Source organism: Propithecus coquereli, unplaced genomic scaffold (genome assembly GCF_000956105.1).
Source record: "Propithecus coquereli isolate 6110/MARCELLA unplaced genomic scaffold, Pcoq_1.0 Scaffold566, whole genome shotgun sequence".
In the NCBI taxonomy this organism is placed as follows: Eukaryota; Metazoa; Chordata; class Mammalia; order Primates; family Indriidae; genus Propithecus; species Propithecus coquereli.
In genome coordinates this window covers 93,303-114,612 of record NW_012151574.1, presented here as the reverse complement: position 1 = coordinate 114,612, position 21,310 = coordinate 93,303, and the positions used below count along the sequence as shown (strand labels likewise).

The window sequence follows — 21,310 nt, the reverse complement described above, 5'->3', positions numbered from 1 at the left end:
GACTCCACCCGCATCTCTGAAGCGGCCGACTACGCAATCTCCTGGTGGCACCTGCCCCGCCAAATGGGCAATGAGGGTCTGTATTTGGGCGAAGAGGGTTTTGGGCAAAGCGTCTGGATCATTCCGGCGCTCCGAAGGACTGGTGTGCGAGGGGTTCAGCACGGTACCCCCGTGGGAATGCCGGCCCTTCAGGACATCCCCTGCCGCCGGAGCGCGGGGTGGGGGGCGACACTGAGCTGGCTCAGGCCATGGAACTTCTTACCCTGGCAAGGTGCTAGGCTAGCTCGGACCGGAGCTCTCTAGAATTAGAACTGGGGGTGTTCTAACTCTGCCGCCCACGGAGCAGGGGCGCCGCTCTATGCTCGGCTCTCGATTGCTCGAGCCTGGCGGCGGCGGGCGGCGCACACGACGGCTGGGGCTCTGCGCTCGAGGGGTCGAGCCTGGCCCGAACCGGCGGCGATGCACACTCAGCGGTGACCCCGGCGCCTCGGACGGGCGGGAGGAAGAGGCCGCGGCGCTGGCGTGGGGATGTCGAGGAGCTCGAAGGTGGTGCTGGGCCTCTCGGTGCTGCTGACGGTGGCCACGGTGGCCGGCGTGCATCTGAAGCAGCGGCAGGACCAGCAGGTCGGTGTCACGTGACCGTCTTTTCCCGGCCTGTGCGCGGCGGCGGCCTCGGGCCTCCTGTGGTCTCCGTCCGCGTGGTTCGTACACTCCTCCTTGTGTCTTTTCTTCTCAGCCTCACGACTGCCCCCCGACTGCGTGGCCCGGCGCCCCCACGCATTTGCGACTGCGGCGTGGCGGCCGCCTAGCTGGGCCCTGGCCCCTGCGGCTCTCCGCGGCGTGTGCAGCCTGGAGGTCCAGGGTAACCCCTCTACTAGCGGCTGGGACCCCAGTGCGGAACGGGCCTTGCTCCCGCAAACGCACGCTCTTGGGGTGCCCAGCGGTTCTGTTTTCAAGTCACAGCTAGTTTGCAATGAAGCCGACCTTTCAGCATCTCACTTGGGCCGTTAGAAAGTATGGATGGAAGGCAGGCAAGCGCTTTCCGTGGGGTGCTTTCAGCAAGTTAGTGGCCTCTTTCCCACCCCCAGACCCAAGGTTGGGGCTAAAGCCTAATGTGTTTAAGAGCTAGTGATTTTATCCCGTGGTAAAGCAGACGCCCCTATACCCACCGTCGGTGCCTTTTGTATTTTTTGTTTAAATGAACACTTTGCTATGGAAACTGTAGACTGAGAACGATACCAGCCTCCAGATTTTCTTTTTGCTACTTTTATTTCTGGAAATATACGTGACTCACTGAACAGTGACGGACCATCTATTCTGTCTCTCCCAGTTCATATTTTCTTTTTTATTCAAGTTGGCAAACGTTTTGTGACCACTGTATGCCAGGTACCTCACTGGGTACTTTGGGAATACAAAGAGAAAAAAACAAAGCTGCTCCAGAGCCTATAAATGATTCACAACAGTGCTGAATGTTGAGTGTGAGAACGGGTAAGTAGGTCGTTGGTGAGCTTCCAGAGAGCACCTTGACAGTTGTTGGGGTTGAAACTAGTTTGCCCAGGGTGGAAATAATGAACTGGATGAATCAAGAATAAACAGTCTTGTCTTTTTTTTTTTTTTTTTTTGAGACAGAGTCTCACTGTGTTGCCCGGGCTAGAGTGCCGTGGCATCATCTTAGCTCACAGCAACCTCAAACTCCTGGGCTCAAGCGATCCACCTGCCTCAGCCTCCCGAGTAGCTGGGACTACAGGCATGCGCCACCATGCCTGGCTAGTTTTTTCTATATATTTTTAGTTGTTCAATTAATTTCTTTCTATTTTTAGTAGAGACGGGGTCTCGCTCTTGCTCAGGCTGGTTTCGAACTCCTGAGCTCAAACAATCCGCCCGCCTCGGCCTCCCAGAGTGCTAGGATTACAGGCGTGAGCCACCGCGCCCGGCCAACAGTCTTTTCTTGATTTGCCTGTCCAGAGCTTTTGGCTGTGCTATGTATTTGGTATACAGAGATGAAGCAGATGAGGTCTTTGTCCTGGGTGTTCACAATCTGTGGAAATCGGAGGAGAGGAAGCATGTGATGATAAAAGAATTTTGAGGAGGGGGATGGAATGACTGATGATTGGAGATTTGGGTTTAAAGTGTGGTTCTACGAGGGTAGCTTTTGTAATAGCGGACGGGAAGGAGACTTCCCCCTTCTTAGGAGAAAAAGGAAAAGATAGTGATCCCGAGAAAACTTGAGATGGAGTAGAGGATGTTATGTCAGATATAGTTCCAAGGTCAGTGAAGTCAGTGCTTTTTGAAGAGAATTAGGTAGGGATGGGTTAGAGCTTGGTTCTGAACCCTAGCTACTTATCAGGTGTTCCTGGGAGGTTTTTGCTGTGTGACTAAGGCTTGGCCCCCACCCCATACAAATTAAGCCAGAGTCTCTTGGGGGTGGGGGCCCGGCGTAAGTATGTTTTAAAGTTGACGCAGTGGATTTTAACACACAGCCAGGGCTGAGAAAGCACTGTGTTAAAGAGTGGAAAAGTGGTTATTTGAAAGTTAGAGATGAAGAAAAGATTGACCAGAATAACCTGGGTTTATTTTACCTGTGGTCCTTCATTAGGAGCTTACATTCTAGCAACGGGAAATAGGACAAATTTAATTGACACAGTAGGTTTATCAGAAGGTTCAAGGAAGCAAGAAATTAAATAATGATTGTTGTTTCCTGTCTTCTGTATGCCAGGTACTATATTAAGCACTTTATATGCATCATCTTTAATCCTCACAGTAATCCTGCAAAAACCAAGTGGTACTATATGAGGAGAAGCCAGAGTTCTAGGTGTTAGGGTTGTGAAGAGGTCTTTGGAAGTTATTATAGTAAGGGAGGCAGTTCAGTAGCTAGTAAGAGGAGTGGTTAGTAAGGTAGTTAAGTAGAAGTCACAGGAAAGATGTGTGAGGCAAACAGCATAGACATTGAAACCTGGAGGAAGATCTCAAATGGTGGGATGGAGTGCGAGATTATAAGCATATGCTAATGTCTCTGAGAGGGAAGGGTAGGATCAGGGAGGCAGGTGTGGAAAGAATGACTCCAGTGGATTGTGTGGGCTTTGTGGGGGGGTATGTAGGTATGTCACGGTGTAAGGAGTACAGGACAGGAAGACCCGAGGGGTGAGGGGACTGGAATAAACACCTCCATGTTTGTCTCACTGGGGATCTTGCCAAGGGTGCAGGGTTCAACAAAATTGGGTTTCAGGTGTCAGTCCCAGGACTCTTAAATTTCCCAGCTCTCTCATAATAGTGAGTGAAGCTATAGGCCTGTAGGAGGTCCAGCAAGTGGGTACTAGGTGAGTTTTTAAAAATAGATATAATAATTTTTAGAAAACCAAACATACCCAGACTGTGGGGCCCTGCCCTTATTAATTTTACCTCATAAGGCCGCTATTAAAAACAGTGTTTTGTGAGCTATAAACTTGAAAATATTAGTTATTAGTAATGACTAAATCGATGTTTTTAAAAGTCTCATCTTAGGTGCCAGTTCTACGTTCTGGAATTCTGTACTTGATTTTTTTAGTGCTTATCAAGGTAACTACCATTGATGGGTCTTTATCTTTACCTCTGATAGTAGCATTTTTTGTTTTTCTTTCTCTGTCTGTTATGTAATTTTTTTTTTTTTTTTTTTTTTAAGAGACGAGGTCTTGCTCTATTTGTGGTCATAGCTCACTGCAACCTTGAGCCCCTGGGCTCAAGAGATCCTCCTGCCTTAGCCTCCTGAGTAGCTGGGACTACAGGTGTGCGCCACCATGCCCAACCAATTTTAAAATTTCTTGTAGCGTTGGTGTCTCCCTATGTTGCTCAGGCTGGTCTCAAACTCCTGGGCTCAAATGATCCTCCCACCGCAGTCTTCCAAAGTGCTGGAATTACAGGCATAAGCTATAGTGCCCAGCCTCTGTTATATAGTTGATTAATAGTTTTGTGTGATTTTTACTTTTTCACTTTACGTGTTAGAAGAAGCCAGGTTCTTTATTGTATTTGTAATAATTTGTTCAGATTATAGTAATCTCCTTTTTTTTCTCTTGATATTGTTCAGCTAGGATAATGGCTAACAGGAGAGTAGTTCACAGTGCTGCCATAGTAACTCATTCAGTTTTTATTTTATCTTATTATTAATTAATCTATTTTTGAGATAAGATCTCACTATATCGCCCAGGCTGGTCATGAACTGGCCTCAAGTGATCCTCCCACCTCAGCCTCCTGAGTAACTGGGACTACAAGATTATAGGCGCAAGCCACCAAGCCTGGCTTTGTCAAAGTTTTAAAGCATCAAATATCGATTAAGCTTTTAAAATTCAACATGGTGCCAGCTTTTTCTTTTTTACTATTTCACAATAAGTTTTCTGTACTAAATGTTCAGGAATGTCTTAAAATGTAAGAAATCATTTCAGTAATAACTACACACTACCAAATTTATTTGCTTCTTCGTTACATTTTATTGCATTTTACATTTGTACAGAAAGTTAAAATAGTAATTGGGTATTTGGAATCTGAAAGTTTTAAGTGTATTTTGGTAACACTGTTACTTGGATTTGAATGGCACAAGGATGGGAACCACCTGTTCTGGGTGTTACTGAAATCTGTTTCTTACGTTTTTAGAGGCTTCGTGACGGAGTGATCAGAGACATTGAGAGGCAGAATCGGAAAAAAGAAAACATTCGTCTTTTGGAAGAACAGATTATTTTGACTGAGCAACTTGAAGCAGAAAGAGAGAAGATGTTATTGGCAAAAGGATCTCAAAAAACATGACTTGAATACGAAATATCAGTGGGACAGACAACGCTGAGTGTGTGTGTGTGTGTTGATGGAGAATAGCTTAGTGATATCTTGACCTTTTTTTTTTTGTCACTGTCCTTTAAAACTTGATCAAATAAAGGACAGTGGATCATATATTCTAAATTACTGCTTTATAAATCCCTTGTGTCTGAGTAAAGGTGTGGGCAGGCACTCTTCTGAAGAGTTTCTGTGTGATCCTGGTAGAAGCCCCTTTAAGTTCAGTGTCCAGAGCTTAGGATTGTTACTGAAAAATAGTTCTGAACTTGTGAGAAGGAAGGGATGGATAGTAACATCCACTTGAGTAGTTTGATAAGTCGGCACGATGATGAAGCCACAAGAACGTCTACCTCGGAAGGGCTGGAGGAGGGAGAAGTGGAAGGGGAGACCCTCCTGATTGTTGAATCAGAGGATCAGGCATCAGTGGACTTATCTCATGACCAGAGTGGGGATTCCCTCAACAGCGATGAAGGAGATGTGTCCTGGGTGGAGGAGCAGCTGTCTTACTTCTGTGACAAGTGCCAAAAATGGATACCGGCCAGTAAGGAGCTTCTCAATTCCTTTGATTTGTCAATGCCTGTGTGAAGGTTTGTTTTTCTAACCTGTGGAAGAAACATGAATGTAAAATAGATGTAAATAGAAGGATAATGATATTTATTATTTACTTGATCAACTATAAATTTATATAAAACATAGACACATTTGTATTAATAAAAATTGTCAACCTCTATCACATTGGTAAATTAACATTCTTGATGATAACTCAATAAAAATAAGAAAATTGGAAATCCTGTGTTACTTAAAGAATTAGCCACATTTTTCTAACACGATCATATTATAGATTTGGGGCCAAATTCTAGTCTCAGTGTAGAATTAATGTTCAAGTTCATAACAATTATTCTTTTATTTAACTTACATAGAAAACTGCTATTTATACTGCAGTGAGATCAGAGTTAGCAGACTGAAGGTGTTCCCTTTTCCAGGACAAGTCTTTTTTCTTATTTGCTGGTCCCCTTTATCTGCTGGCAAGGGGACACACACAGGCACCCTCATTGCCTCGATCTTGATATTCGCAGCTGCTAGCTTCCTGGCTCTTGAGGAGCATGGCTTGCCAGCCGTTATAGGATTCATACCAAAACAGGGTTTTTCTATTAGGCAAGAGACTGGTAAAGACATATGTACTCGAATGCTTTCTGTATAGATTTTGTAACTAAGAGAAATTTATATATATGTTACTATGAAATGGGTCATTTTCTGGTATATGGAAATGTTTTTGTTAAAAGGGGTTCAATTATTCAAATTAATAATAACATTATCACAGAAAACAAACCTAGAATTTACTACTTATTAGCTGGTCTTCGCTTCTGAGCTATCTCTTTCCCTTAACAGCTTGTTAATTCTGGGTTCTGCCTGAACATCTCGTGGTTTTTCCTTTGTCCTCACAGAATAAATTATAAACCTCCCTTTGTGGTCAGGCCCCTGCTAACTTTAGCCTTTTTTATCGCCATACGGACAACTTTGCAGTTAGGGCAAACTTTTTATTCTCCACAAGCAATTCTTACTTATCCCTAGGACTTAGCACATTTTTGTTTCCTCTCTGGAATGGGCATCTCTCCAGCCTCCGTGCCCTTCCCCATACACACAAGCACCCCTCTTCATCTGACCAATTTCCAATCTGTCCCCCCCCATCTTCCTAATATAGGTCGGGCACTCCTCTTATGTGCCCTCACACTGCCCTGTGATACACATCTCATTCTACTCCGGTGGTTTTCATGCCTCACAGAGCATCAGCATCGCCTGGGCAACTTTAAAAAATGCAGAGGCCTAGGTCCTGCTTAAGAGATAGATTCATTTCGTCTAGGGTAGATACAGGCTTATTTAAAAAACAAAAAGCAACTCCTTGTGTGATTCTGATGGAGAGTGAGGATGGAGAATTGCTGTGCTGTTGTGATTACCAGTTTTCTTGTAAACCTGTGAGAGCAGGCACCATGTCTGTCTTGAAAGTTATATTCCTGGTTCTTAGCCCAGTGCGTGGCACGTGGTGGGAGCTCAGATATTTGAAAGAATGTGTGAAGAGACCTTCCTGTAGGAGTCAGGAATGTGACAGATGGAAAATCCAGTTAGAGCAATAACACCTGCTTTTCCAGTACCTTTTTCCTAAAAGTTAACCACAGATCCTGGTGGGCATACACTTGATGTTAGAAGAATAAAAATCTTTCTTTACTCCCTTCCTCACCACAAGCCTGCTATGTGGGTTGGCTGAAAACAAACAAACAAAAAACCCCACACATACAGCCTGGGAAACTTGGGAAATTTGGTTGATAAACTGATTAAATCCTTGGGTTACCACTGCTCTAGATACCTATGATGTGACTTTTTGTTTTTCTTCTAGGTCAGCTGAGGGAACAGCTCAGTTACCTTAAGGGTGATAATTTTTTTAGGTTTACTTGTTCTGATTGCTCAGCAGATGGCAAGGAGCAGTATGAAAGGCTGAAGCTGACATGGCAGCAAGTGAGTAAAAAGCTCTAGAGTTCATGAGGGTGGTCCTCCAAGGGATTTGTCGGAATGACTATCGGGAGTGGGAAACATGTATGAGCTTTTGCATTGTTTTGAGGGGCACTTTTTATTTCACAATGAAAATTGGATACCGATTATGTGGAGAAAGGAGTTATTGGTGAAAAATACTCGCTGCTAACTTAGCGAATTGGGTTTGAGATTCTTGAAAATCTCACATGATTTCATTTATACGTTGATTTCACATGATTTCACATGATTTCATTTATATATTACAAGCTCTGATTATAATTGAAAATGAAGTTCACATTTTTCTGGTAGCCATTTTTAGAACAGTAAAACCATTTTTTAAAATGTAAAGATGGCTACATTGAAAACAGATTTAGAAGAAGTAATGTGACTGATTGCAAAAACTAACATAACCCAGCTTTTCTGCATTTGATCTCAGAGATGTTTGAATATTTTTTGTTTGATAAATATTTTCATTCACTTTTAACCATCTCCAATACCAACACCCGAATTTCAGCCAACTATAGCCTAAACAATAGCTTTTTACTGATCCCCAGGTTGTATTAAATTTTTTTGGTTTTGTTTTTATATTAATATGTGTAATAATGTATAATTTGTATAATGAGGCACCAATATATGTATATTTTTTAAGCTCAAAAAACAGATGAATTGTATATTACTCAGTTTTTTATGTTCATTCATTGAACAAATACTGAATGCCTATAATGAACCAGGTGCTATTCTAGGCCTGGAGACTACTGTGGTGAAGGAGACAGCTAAGGCCCTTGCCCCAAGGCAGCTGACATCGAACTTTTATTTTAGGTAATAAACATAAATAGGATAATTATCCATAGCACTTTTTGCTTTGAAAAAAATAAACAGGGTAATGAGAAGATTTTAGATTATACCACGTGAGCCACTTATAGTGTTCCTTGTAAACTGTAGTTGCTTTAGCAGCCTTAGACTGTTATCTTAATTATCAGTGCTTTATTAGGACACCTAATGAAATCTGTGAGTGGTGAATTTAGGAAGCCTTTTTTGACATGCCTGAAATTATATTAGCAGAAAATGAAGGGAAGTTTGTATTGAGGGTATAATATTATGAATGTTGTAATTGGGATATTTATCTCAAAGTGTCCATGGGATACTGTGTCTGGGCAAGGTCATGTTAATATTAATAGATGATTGTTATACGTGCACACAGGCAGATTTGTATTTGAATTGCAAATAGTTTCTCATAAAAGCTGTAAAATGGAAGAATAGCAAATATGTGTAAGTTGTATTTTCAAGAATTTGAGTTTTCTATAGAGATTCTTTTTGAAAAATATTTGGCATTTGTCTATATTGCTCAGAATATATATATTGGTTTAATTTGCATATTTAGTTAGACTAGCATAACTTGCAAATTATTTTGTCACTTCCAAAAGACATAGAGATGGTGGATAATAACCTGGTAGGATGAAGCGATAACTTAGATCACACACGTCTGGTTCTTGGCAAACTACTGACCAGTATTGCTATAGTTGCATCTGAAGAAGCCCATCTTTCATTGAAGACCTAAAAGAGAATCAGTTTGTCTTGAATAGACTCCACTGGTGTCTCCAAATACTTAGTGTATTGGAATGTGGATTTTCTGTCTTTTTAAACTTTGTATTGATTTACCAAAGAGTAAGTAGAAATGCTTGTACACAAAATCATATTTTGTTTGTATTATAAAATACTCCTGGTAAAGAGATCTGGTTTCCTGACTGAAAGGCCCCTTCCTGTGTCCTCTACTTCCTTGGTGACCTTTGTGAACAAGTTTGATGTATAAGAGAAACTTTATCGAACATTTAGGAAGAGACTGGGCATGGTGGCTTATGCCTGTAATACCAGCACTTTGGGAGACCTAGGTGGGAGGGTGGGAGGATTGCTTAAGATCAGGAGTTTGAGACCAGCCTGGGTTACAGAGCAAGACCCTGTCTCTAAAAAAAAAAAAAAAAGCATTTGGGAAGGATAGGGAGTTTTTACATTCTTGTCCTGGGGACTCATTTTTACGTCGCAAATAAAGATACCATGATCTGTGCTCACTATTTTTCTAGGTGTTCTTTAGCAGACACTGAGTGTCTGCTAGCCCTGAGCTAGGCCCTGGGGATACATTGGTCCACAATGCTGACTTCATTCCTGACGAGCTTGGTCTAGTAGCATGAAAGCAGAAAACTAAACTGGAATTCATTCTTTTAGATCACAGATTCCACGAGAGGAGGAAAAACAGGTCCTTTATATATTAATATATAGTTTGCACAGTAAATTTAAGTGATATAAAGTTATTTTCAAATAAATAGGTGAATTTTAACTTCAGTCATGAAATAAATATAAAGGAAGGTACTGGAAATAAAATAACAGACAAACATCTACCACTGAGATTATCAGTGAGTACATTTTTCTGAGGGGCTCTCAGAGTCTGAGATGGGGCAAAGCTCAGTCTTAATTTATTTCCTTCCTTCCTTTCTTCCTTCCTCTCTCCCTCCCTCCCTCCCTTTCTTCCTTCGTTCTCTCTTTTCTTTCTCTTTCTTTCCCTCCCCTCCCCTCCCCTGTCCTGTCCTGTCCTCTCCTCTCCTCTCCTCTCCTTTTCAATAGTCTCACTGGTGTTTCCCCTGGTGGAGTGCAGTGGCGTCATCATAGCTCACAGCAACCTCAAACTCCTTGGCTCAAGTGATCCTCCTACCTCAGCCTCCTGATTAGCTGGAACTACAGGCATGTGCCACGTCGCCCGTAATTTTTTCTATTTTTAGTAGAGATGGGGTCTTGCTCTTACTCAGGCTGATAATTTTCTTAAATTATTTATTGAACAATAACTTTTTTCAAATTGTGCTGAAATATGCATAACATAATTTACAATTTTTCAGTGTACAGTTTGGTGACATCAAATACATTCACACTGTTGTGTAACCATCCCCACAGTCCATCTTAGAACTTTTTTATTTTAATTTTAATTTTTTATTTTTTTTATTTCAGCATATTATGGGGGTACAGATGTTTAGGTTGCGTATGTTGCCCTTGCCCCCCCGCCCCCCCTAAGTCCAAGTTTCAAATATGTCCATTCTTCGGGTGGTGCGCATTGTACTCTTTGTGTATGCATATACCCGTCCCCTCCTCCCTCCCTTCTCCCCTCTCCCCCCTGCCCAACATCCAATAGATGTTATTCTTATATGTGCACTTATGTGTTGATCAGTTAATACCAATTTGATGGTGAGTACATGTGGTGCTTGTTTTTCCATTCTTGGGATACTTCACTTAGTAGAATGTGTTCCAGCTCTTTCCAGGAGTATATAAGAGGTGCTGTATCACCATTGTTTCTTAAAGCTGAATAGTACTCCATGGTATGCATATACCACATTTTATTAATCCACTCATGTATTGATGGACACTTGGGTTGTTTCCACATCTTTGTAATTGTGAATTGTGCAGCTATAAACATTCGGGTGCAGGTGTCTTTCTTATCCAGTATCATTTGTTCTTTTCGGTCATCTTAGAACTTTTTTATCTCCACAAAATGAAACTATACCCATTAAACACTAACTCCCCAGAATATTAACTGTTTAAAGGGAGATGTTTGTTGGCTGGTGTAGACCTAATACAAAAATAAGTGAAAGACATTTGAAAAATCTGTTCATGGGATTAATTGTGTGGTAGACTGCAAGCATTACAAGTTTAAGGATGGGGGAAATTGAAACTTGGCTAGTGAAGAAGCATCAGAATTACCGGGCATGTCTGTGTGGCATAGTCATGGGTCTTCCCACAGGACCGCTAGGGATTTAATGCTGTGAATACACATTGGGGCATTAACTGCAATTTGCTAGACTCCTAACAGCTATGGGATGCACCTTACAGAAATAAGGATTAAGGATTCTTTTCTGTATTCTGTTTCCTTTTCAATTTCATTGGCCCAAAAATAAGTCATGATTTTTATTAGGTTGAAAACATGGTTTTGAATAGCTCCTATAGTTTTGTCCATTTACATAAAAAATTACGTAAATAAAACATCTCCATGAATATAGATGGAAGGAGAAATGTCTGAAAGGGCAGTCACTGAAATTTTAAAAGTGATTAATTTCTTGATGGATTTCAAGTGATTTTTCCTTCCTTCTTTGCTCTTTTCTGTATTATTGAAGTCTTTTACAGTGAGCATCTGTTATTTGTATTTCTGAAAAATACCTCCCCATTTGGGGCCATGAGTTCCTCCTCTGTAAAATAACAAGCCTGGACTAGATCAGGAGTTTGCACACAGCTCTGGGGGTGTCTTGGTGCCTTCTGAGAATGGGCCGAGTGGCCAGGCCGTTCAGTTCCCTGCCCCATGTCTAAAGCTGATTTCATTTGAAGAAAGGTTTCCACAGTTAAAAATGGCTAAATCACTGAGTAGATGGCAACTGACATTTTTAGCTCCAAAATTTAGAGAATCTTGTTTTTACCCTCTAAAGACCTTAGAAAAGTAAATATGCAGGGGTCATTTTAAAAATATTTAATAAAGAGTAGGTCCATCAGTCAGAAAATGCTGGCCGAAGTAGGCACCTGCCGGTCAAGTGGTTAGCCCTTCCTTTGGGGCTGCATTGTATAGGGTAGGGGCAGTGTTTGAGACAATGCCTATTTATCAACTGATTGAGTGGCAACTCTGTTGTAACCAACAGTCCAACCACACGTCAGCCCTGCGTATGTAACACCTACAGAACAACTGCACAGAATTAAGTGGATTAGTAATGCCTTATGAAAGGAAAAAAAGAAGTAAAATTCTATACTGCTAATATTCCAAAATATTACACATCCCTTGTCTCCTCTGTTCACTACCATTCCTACTTGGAATAGAAAACAGAACAAACTTTTCCCCCTCAAGATTAACATCCCTAATCACACTGTTCTCCCAGCCCTTGTTTTGTTTGTGTTTCAGGTTGTCATGTTGGCAATGTACAACTTGTCTCTGGAAGGAAGTGGACGTCAAGGTTATTTCAGGTGGAAAGAAGATATCTGTGCTTTTATTGAGAAACATTGGACTTTTTTACTAGGGAGTAGGTAAGGTGATTTTTAAAAATATTATACTTGAAGGAATATTTAAAGAACGAAGTGTACAAGATTTGAGACAGCCTAATGTAGCCCTGTTAGAGATTTAGAGTATTTACTTGTGACGTTTACAAAGAATTTTTGAATGCCAGAAAATGTTTTTACTTTAAGTTAAAAAACTTTATGAGACCGGGTGTGGTGGCTCACACCTGTAATCCTAGCACTCTGGGAGGCCGAGGCGGGTGGATTGTTTGAGCTTAGGAGTTTGAGACCAGCCTGAGCAAGAGCGAGACCCCGTCTCTACTAAAAACAGAAAGAAATTAGCTCGACAACTAAAAATATACATATAAAAAAATTAGCCGGGCATGATGGCACATGCCTGTAGTCCCAGCTACTTGGAAGGCTGAGGCAGGAGGATCACTTGAGCCCAGGAGTTGGAGGTTGCTGTGAGCTAGGCTAACACCACGGCACTCTAGCCCGGGCAACACAGTGAGACTCTGTCTCAAAAAAAAAAAAAAAAGAAACCTTTATGAAAAATCGAAGTGGCAGTGTATACTTATTATAAAAGTGTGGGTTTCTATACTTCTCTCATTCTACTTCCAGAGGATAGTGTTGGTTTCTATTGAGCATGTTTTTGAAGAGATTCTTAGAATGTTAAAAAATGGAGAAAGAGTTTGATAAGTAACTATTTAATTGAAGAGATAGGATTATTATGTTCTTTTAAGCTGGTCATGGTGATGCACCCCTGTAGTTCTAGCTACTCAGGAGGCTGAGGTGGGGAGGATCACTTGAGCTCAAGAGTTTGATGCCAGCCCGGGCAACATAGCAACATCCTATCTCTTTGAAAAAAAATTCAGTACCTTATAGGAGGTCAGGAGAAGAAAAATAATGGCAGTTACTGACTGCACTCATTTAGATTCCTCTTAATGGGGTCTTGTGTTATTAGTAGTTTTTGTTAACTCTGGAAGTAGTTTTTATTTTTTGGCATTATTCATATTGCTTAGCAAAGTCTAGGCACATTAATATGCATCTGGTTTATTTGTTAATAACTGTTTTACTGTTTTCATAACTGTGCTTTGATTTCGCTGCTATCATTCCTCCATGGTTGCTGCTTTGGTTCATCAGATTTAGGGATGCCAGTGCACAGACATTGAGACCATATGTTTTAACTAAAGGTCCATGTGGATCTAACAAGATTTTTATTGCTGTTAGGAAATAGTGAGTTTGCTACTACATTGGTGACTTTTGTTTGCGATTCTCATTGTTAGTTGTTGTCTGAAGTCCCATGTGAGATTCATAAGTCTTGCATAATTAGATCAGTGAAGACATGACAAAGGCTCTGATTACTTCAGGTCAGAGCAAGAAGTTCGTACCTGTCCTCACTCTGAATTCGCCACAGCCTCTGTTTCTTCAGATGCTGAGAAATCACAGCTTTGCTCATGTCACTGAGAGTACAAAGAGGGCAGCTGAAAGGAGGGGTGACCTGAAGGCTTTGTGAGAGAACATGGAATAGACTCAGCACATTTTTACAAAAGGGGTTGTTTTAGTTCTTGAGTTATTTAGTGATGCTAAGAAAAGAATTGACACTAAAACTGGTTCTTTCTCAGAAGGAAATAAAATCTGTTGTTTTAGTTTAATGATTCAGTACTATTTATGGAACTTAATTTACCCCATTTATAAGGGATAAGGAAGGGAAAAAACTGATAAAATTAGATCTTGGAATGTATTCATGAACTCTCAGTGCAGTTCTTTTTAGTTGATTATCTTCTGGAAGAAATTTGATTAAAATTGCCTGTTTTTAAGGATATCACTGGATTTTAACAAATTGTTCATTTGTTTCATTTGTTCATTTCTAGAGCATGTTCTGAGAGGAATCAGCTGAGCCTTGGCTGCTAAGGCTTTTTCTTTTTAATACTCAAATGCAAGGCATTAATGACTCTCCAGTTTCTGTGTAGTTTAACCATTAAACCAGTGGTTTTTGGCCACATTGGTGTATCACCTGAATTATTATTTACTTAATCTCCTATTTAAATCAAAAAAAGTACATTTATTTTAAAAAGAAACTTCTCATCACCATGGCAAATGAGAAACCCATATCATTTGCCATAAATAGAATGTAACTATAATAATAAATACACTAAAAATAAAACAATGCTATTAAATTGTAGCTGGATCCCATGGTATGTAAAAGCAATCTGAGGCTTTTTTTTTTTTTTTGTCAGTCAAAAAGGGAGGTTTCAAGTGCTAGTGAGAATTTAAAACAATAAACTTTCTCCTTGATATAACCAAAAGGAGTGAAAGAGAATTAGAAATCACTCTGTGGTTCTTTGCCACCTGATTTCCTGCCACAGTGCTATTGTTCACTTTGGGAACTCCGCTTTAAACACCAGTAATTGAAGAGTCACCTGCAACCACTCACCCTACGTAGTTAACACTTTTTCAGACATGTCTATGTATGAATGTTTATAGGATCACTATACCCCAGGGAAGCTGTCTGTGAACAGCATTTATATTTAAGTTAAACTTTTTTCTTAGCTACTAAAGATTTTAATTCTTCTATCCATAGGACATACTTTAAATTCTTAAAAATGATAACCATTTCTGATTTGTCACAGGATCTAAGAGAATAGTATGCTGTGTAATGAGGTTCTAAATTTGAACACATTCTTTTTCAGATGTTTACAGATTTTTCTTTTATGCCTTTAATGTGTTATTAAAATGTAAATATCTAAAAGTTCATTTATGGCTAACCTAAATAATTTTATGTACCATTGTAGAAACAAGGTAAAAAATATATGAAAGCTTAATTATTATAGATTAATTGCCATTGTGTGTGCTTTTACAATCCTGGCCTTGAATTCTTCCAGAAGGTACAGTTTTGACTAGTGAAGTATAGTTTGAATACTTTCTTCTTATTACCATGTTTTTCTGATTTTAAGATGCACAAGTTTTCAAATTTTGATATCTCTGACAGCTGCATATATCTTACAATTGATGGAATGTCAATTGATGGAATTTAATTGATAGCTAGTTCTCTTATTTGTACATAAAATGGTGTATCTTACAGATAATAGATCTTAGAATTGATGAAATGTGATAGAATACATTCATAGTATTTATACTTCAAAAACTATATGAGGAGGATCCTGGGAAGATGGTAGAGTAGGAAGCACGAGGAATGTCTTCCTACCTGGACAACACACTTGTACTGGCAAATTCTGACTGATGTAACTACTTTGGAACTCTGGAGTCTAATGAAGGCTTGCAACTTCAGGGGAAGGCTTGGACAGTAAATTGTGGTTAATTTTGGTCAGTTTCAGCTCTTAGCACAGTAGCAGCTACCCATCCTTCCATGAGGCCCTAGGGAGGGAGCTGTGCATGTGTTCCTGGAGCAGTATTCAACCCAAGTGCCTAACGGTAGATGAGTGGATAAGCAAAATGCGGGGTGTGTGTGTATATATATATATTAATAATATAGAATATTATTTGTTCTTAAAAAGGAAGGAAATTCCTGGCACATGCTATAACATAGATGAACCTTGAGGACGTTATGCTAAGTGAAATAAGCAGACAAATACTATATGATTCCACTTATCTGAGGTACTTAGGATAGTGAAAATCATAGACACAGAAATGGTGGTTGTCAGGGGCTGGTGGGAGGGTAGAATTGGGAGTTACTGTTTAATGGATCTTGAATTTCAGTTTTGCACAATAAAAAGAAGTCCGAAGATGAAAGGTGAAGGTTGTACAACAATATGGAATGACTTAATACTGTTGAACTCTACACTTAAAAATGGTTAAGATAGTAAATGTTATGTATAATTTACTTCAGTAAAAATTTTGGGGAAAAACTATTTGAGACATTCATAAGTACAGTATTTGCATATGCCCTGGCAACAGATTTATTCTGTTCCATACAAATAGTATTTTGTTGTATGTCTGTGCTGTGATTTAGCTGGCTATATTAGTTTGCTAGTGATGCCTTAACAAAGTAACACAAACCGGATAGCTTGAACAACAGAAATTTATTGTCTCACAGTTCTGGAGGCTAGAAATCTGAAATCAAGGTGTTGGTAGGGTTGATTCCTTTTGAATACTGTGAGGGAGAATCTATTCCATGCCTCTGTCCTAGCTTCTGTTAGCCTGGGGTGTTCATTGGCTTGTAGATGGTGTTCTCCCTGTGTCTTCACACCGTCTTCCCTCTTTACACATCTCTCTCTGGGTCCAAATTTCCCCTTCGTATAGGGACAACAGTCATGTTGCGTTGGTGTCCAACCTGATGACCTCATCTTAACTTGATCACTATTTCCACATAAGGTCACGTTCACAGGTACTGGTGGTTAGGATTTCAACATCTTCAGGAGGACACAATTAAATCTGTAACACTGGCTGTTAATTTTATGAACATTTAGGTTATTTCTGGCTTTCTTCCATTTAAGTCAACCTGTGAAGCATATTCCTGTGTATACATCTTTTCTATTTTTGTGATTAGAAGTAGATTTGTGGGGTCACAGGATACACAAGGTTTTGATATATATATTATGAAAGGAACCTCCAGAAAGTATACACCAGTTTATATTCCCACCTTCAATGCCTGAGCACACTCTGAAAAACACATTGGTTCTTAAAATTCTTTAAGTCTTTGACAGTCTTTTTATTATTTATTTATTGTGATGAAAAACATAACAAAATTTATCATCTTAACTATTTTTAAGTGTATAGTTCAGTAGTGTTAGGCTATAATCCCCAACTCCTTGGCCACATACTAGTTCTGGTCCGTGGAAAAATTGTCTTCCATGAAACCAGTCCCTGGTGCCAAAAAAGTTGGGGACCGCTATACTGTTAAGTATATTTACATTGTTGAATATAGATTGACAGATCTCCAGAACTCTTTTCATCTTGCAGATCTGAAACTCTATACCCATTATACTACTCTCCATCTCCCCCCATTCTAGGCAGTCATCATTCTAAATACTTTCTATTTCTATGAATTTGACTTTTCTAGGTACCTCATATATGTAGAATCATCCAGTATTTGTCTTTTTGTGACTGGCTCATTTCACTCAGCATAATGTCCTCAAAGTTTACCTATGTCATAGCATAAGACAGGATTTCCTTTAATTTTTTTTTTTTTGAGACAGAGTCTCACTCCATTGCCCTGAGTAGAGTGGTGTGGCGTCAGCCTACCTCACAGCAACCTCAAACTCCCGGGCTCAAGTGATCCTCCTGCTTCAACCTCCCAAGTAGCTGGGACTGTAGGCGCTCGCCACCACACCCAGCTAATTTTTCTATTTTTAGTAGAGATGGTCTTGCTTTTGCTCAGGCTGGTCTCGAACTTCTGAGCTCAAGTGATCCTCCCCCCTCAGCCTCCCAGAGTGCTAAGGATTTCCTTTAAGACTGAGTAATATTCTATTGTATCTGTATATACTACATTGTGTTTATCTATTCATCCTTAGATGGACATTTGGGTTGCTTCTATCTTTGTCAATCTTTTTGAGAAACTGAAAAGCAACCTCCCTTTGTCTGTTGGGCAAAACAGGAGATTTCTCTTACGGATCATGACCTTAAAAGGTACATGAAGAAGCCAGGCACAGTGGTGCATACCGGTAGTCCCAGCTACTTGGGAAGCTGAGGCAGGAGGATCGCTTGAGCCCAGTAGTTCAAGACCAGCCAGGGCAACATAGTGAGACCTCGTCTCTAAAAACAAATAAAAATAGAAAAAAAGATTAAAAAAAAAGATACATGAAGGAGAGTGGTTCTTAAGCCTTTGATCTCAGGATGCTTTTTTACTCTTAAACATTATCTAGGACCCCTAATAGCTTTTGTTTATGTTTGGTATAGTTATCGATATTTATCATTTTAGAAATTAAAACTAATTTTATAAATATTAATTCATTTTAAAAATAGTGGACCCATCAGACACTTATGTTTGGCCAACTATAAAAAAAAAGGAAAAAAAGAAATGAAAGATGAAATAGTCGACCCATTTCATGTTAACATATTTTTATGCAAAAATATATTTTTTCCGAAACAAAAAAAATAGCAAGACAAGTGCCATTTTTTTATTTTTGCAAATCTCTTTAATGATTAGCTTCTAGAAGACAGTCGGATTCTCTTATCTGCTTCTGCATTCATTCTGTTGGATATCACATGTCATGTAGCTGCTGATGGGTGGGGGTGAGAAAGCAAGTAGAATGGTTTCTACTCTGGTCTCATCCCTTGGGTAAGAGGAGGACGTTTGGAAAGGTTAGAACAAGATGAGAATGTGGGAAAGGTGCTCTGGGACCAAAAGATTGGGGTTGGAAGCCAAGGTGTCATTCTCCCCATCTCAGAGAGTGCTCATGCCTACTAAAGTTTATTTTTTTTTCTGTGCCTTCTGGTACATCGTTCTTCTCAGAATGCTTTTCCTTTTCCTTTCCAGCAATATTTTCCAACTCTTAGGCTGGCTTTCTTGTGAAATACTGTCTTTTAGGATTTCTGGTAATCAATTTATGTTTTCAAGGTGGGAAAATAGAAGATTTGCCTTGAAGAATTTTGAATCCTGAATAGTTGACAGCTTGCATGTTTTGTTACTTTGTTGTGAAGCATATGCCTATTTGTGGAACATACCATGTAGTTTTGTTGCCACTCTAGTACATCAGGGCAGGTAGGTAGGAGCAGACTGAGAGATACATCTGCTTCCTTGGGTAAAATGAGCTATTTATCAGGGCTAATGATTAACTTGTATTACACAATGCCCAATCCTGGAGTTATGTTTCTTGTTTATTTCTTGAGAGTTCTGTTTAATTCACGTATAAAAGCAACTTAATTAAATTTAGCCTGTGGAATTCCATAATCATGGTGATTCCATGAGAAGTATTTTATGTTCTTTTATTATTTCATTTAATCCTCGTAACAACCCTGTAAAGTAAGTTCTATTATCCTGATGTTACAGGTGAAAAAATTAAGCAGCTGGAAGGTGGTAGACCCAGGATTTGAACCCAGGCAGACTCCAGAGCGTCTCTCCTGATGCTTACACTCTGTTCCTTTAGCAGTTGGAGGTTCCATTGCATATCACACCCTAGGAGTTACAGAGAGTATTCATTGAGTATATTTTCTATATAATGATCAAATTGAAGTGCCAGTAATTTTTGAACTCTTGAACTCTTTAGGAAAAAGACTTCAACTTGGTGGAGCACAGTAGCAGGCTGCCTCAGCGTGGGAAGTCCCATGTACTTCCGTTCTGGTGCTCAGGAATTTGGAGAACCAGGATGGTGGAAACTTGTTCATAACAAGCCTCCAACAATGAAACCTGAAGGAGAGAAGTTGTCTGCCTCTACTTTGAAAGTAAAAGGTACTGTTGTGAGAACAGTGCAAAAGGTGCCGGTTACACCAGAGCCAAGCAGATGCGAGCTTCAGAGACAGTCCTGCGTTTACCAGGCCTAGCTCGTAGGGCTCTCTGGAGCTACTCTGCTTTGGCAGTTTTAGTATGATACTTTTCTTTGTGTGCTGTAAATAAATACTATATAAAAACATCAAGTTACTGGTTACTGATTTTACAGATTTCCTTTGGTATCTGCAAAGTTCAATGTTTTCAATCTAATTTTTGTTTTTAAACTTTTTATTATGAGAATTTCAAACCATACAAAGGGGAAGAGAATAATATAATGAATTCCCATGTACCTTCAACCTCACTTCAACAGTTAACTCCTGACAGTCTCCTTTTATCTAAATCCCTGGTACTTTCCCCAGCCTTATACCCATCCCTACCCATGGATTATTTAGAAGGAAATCCCAGGCATCAACATTTCTTCTTAAATATTTTTGTATGTATTTCTAAGAGATAAGGATGGCTTTTTGCAGCCTCAGCCTAATATTACTTTCACATTTTAAAAAAATTAGCAGTAACTCCTTGCTATCACACATTAATCTGTTTTTTTAATCAAAAAAGTTTTAATGAACTTTTAAATTTTTAAAAATATAATTGGGAAAAGATCAAATAGTATTTAAGGCTATAAAGTCTGAAAGTTACCTCCTCTGGCCCCCTGCCTGCAGTTTCGCTTCCTAGAGTGACCACTGTTGTCTTTCATGAATACTTTTAGAAATGATCTTTGCATATTTAAGCATTTTCTTATTTTTTTAAAAAAAGTGTAAACAGACCCATACTATAATACTTGTTCTCCATTTTCCCACCACTTTCCAATATACCTTGGACATTTTTTCATAACCATGCATGTAGATCTATTTTATTTCATTGCATTCAGTATATGGCTGTATGATAAATTATCAAACCATTCCCCTATCGATGGACATTTTGGTTGTTTCTACCTTTTATTGTTATTTTAAACAATGCTATAATTGTACAAATTTGTGTACATGTGAAAATTGTGATAAATTCCTGGAAACAGAATTGCTGTATCAAAGGGCATATTCATTCAAAATTTTAATTAGTATTGCCAAAGTACCCTGCAAGAAGCTGTAATAAAATTTATGTCATACTAAAAGAAATGAAAATGCCCATATCCCCATACTCTTGCTGAGCATTACCAGACTTTTAATGTTTATCACTTCTAGTAGGTAAAAGATAGTATTTGTTTAAATTTATTACACATTATAACTTCTTATTCCTTAAGAGATATTTAAGTCTTTTAGTTTAAGGCATTCAGTGAACATTTCTCTATATTGAACATGATACTAAGCTCACTATAATTAGCAAGTGAAGCTCCAGTTGAGTAGTTATTTTAAAATTTAGATACTGGTTGAGCATCCCAAATCCAAAAATTCAAAATCCAGAATGCTCTGAAATCTGAAACTTTTTGAGTGCCCACATGATGCTCAAAGGAAAGGATATTTCACTGGAGCATTTTGGATTTCAGATTTCTGGATTTGGGATGCTCAACTGGTAACTATAATGCAGATATTCCAAAATCTAAAAAAATCTGAAATCCAAGACATACTTCCTTGGTCCCAAGCATTT

At 39.4% G+C, this 21,310-nt stretch overlaps 2 protein-coding genes across 2 annotated transcripts in view; both read left to right on the top strand.

The window, feature by feature from the left end:
• The first annotated feature begins 424 nt into the window (after nucleotides 1-424).
• Nucleotides 425-5,585, top strand: PET117 (PET117 homolog (S. cerevisiae)). Its single transcript, XM_012657950.1, has 2 exons — nucleotides 425-624; nucleotides 4,624-5,585. The coding sequence occupies exons 1-2, from the start codon at nucleotides 529-531 to the stop codon at nucleotides 4,771-4,773; spliced, it is 246 nt and encodes an 81-aa protein (XP_012513404.1). The 5' UTR covers nucleotides 425-528; the 3' UTR covers nucleotides 4,774-5,585.
• CSRP2BP (CSRP2 binding protein) overlaps nucleotides 4,642-21,310 on the top strand; it is a 34,227-nt gene continuing 17,558 nt past the window's right edge. Inside the window, exons 1-4 of the mRNA XM_012657949.1 lie at nucleotides 4,642-5,338; nucleotides 7,190-7,308; nucleotides 12,245-12,366; nucleotides 19,506-19,687. Of these exons, the coding sequence (XP_012513403.1) occupies nucleotides 5,080-5,338; nucleotides 7,190-7,308; nucleotides 12,245-12,366; nucleotides 19,506-19,687 (682 nt within the window). The 5' untranslated portion in view covers nucleotides 4,642-5,079. The remainder of the gene's footprint in view (nucleotides 5,339-7,189; nucleotides 7,309-12,244; nucleotides 12,367-19,505; nucleotides 19,688-21,310) is intronic.

Coding starts and splice junctions, on each gene's coding strand:
- PET117 (XM_012657950.1), top strand. CDS start 529: ATGTCGAGGAGCTCGAAGGTGGTGCTGGGCCTCTCGGTGCTGCTGACG. Junction 625..4,623: donor AGCAGCGGCAGGACCAGCAG/GTCGGTGTCACG, acceptor TTACGTTTTTAG/AGGCTTCGTGACGGAGTGAT.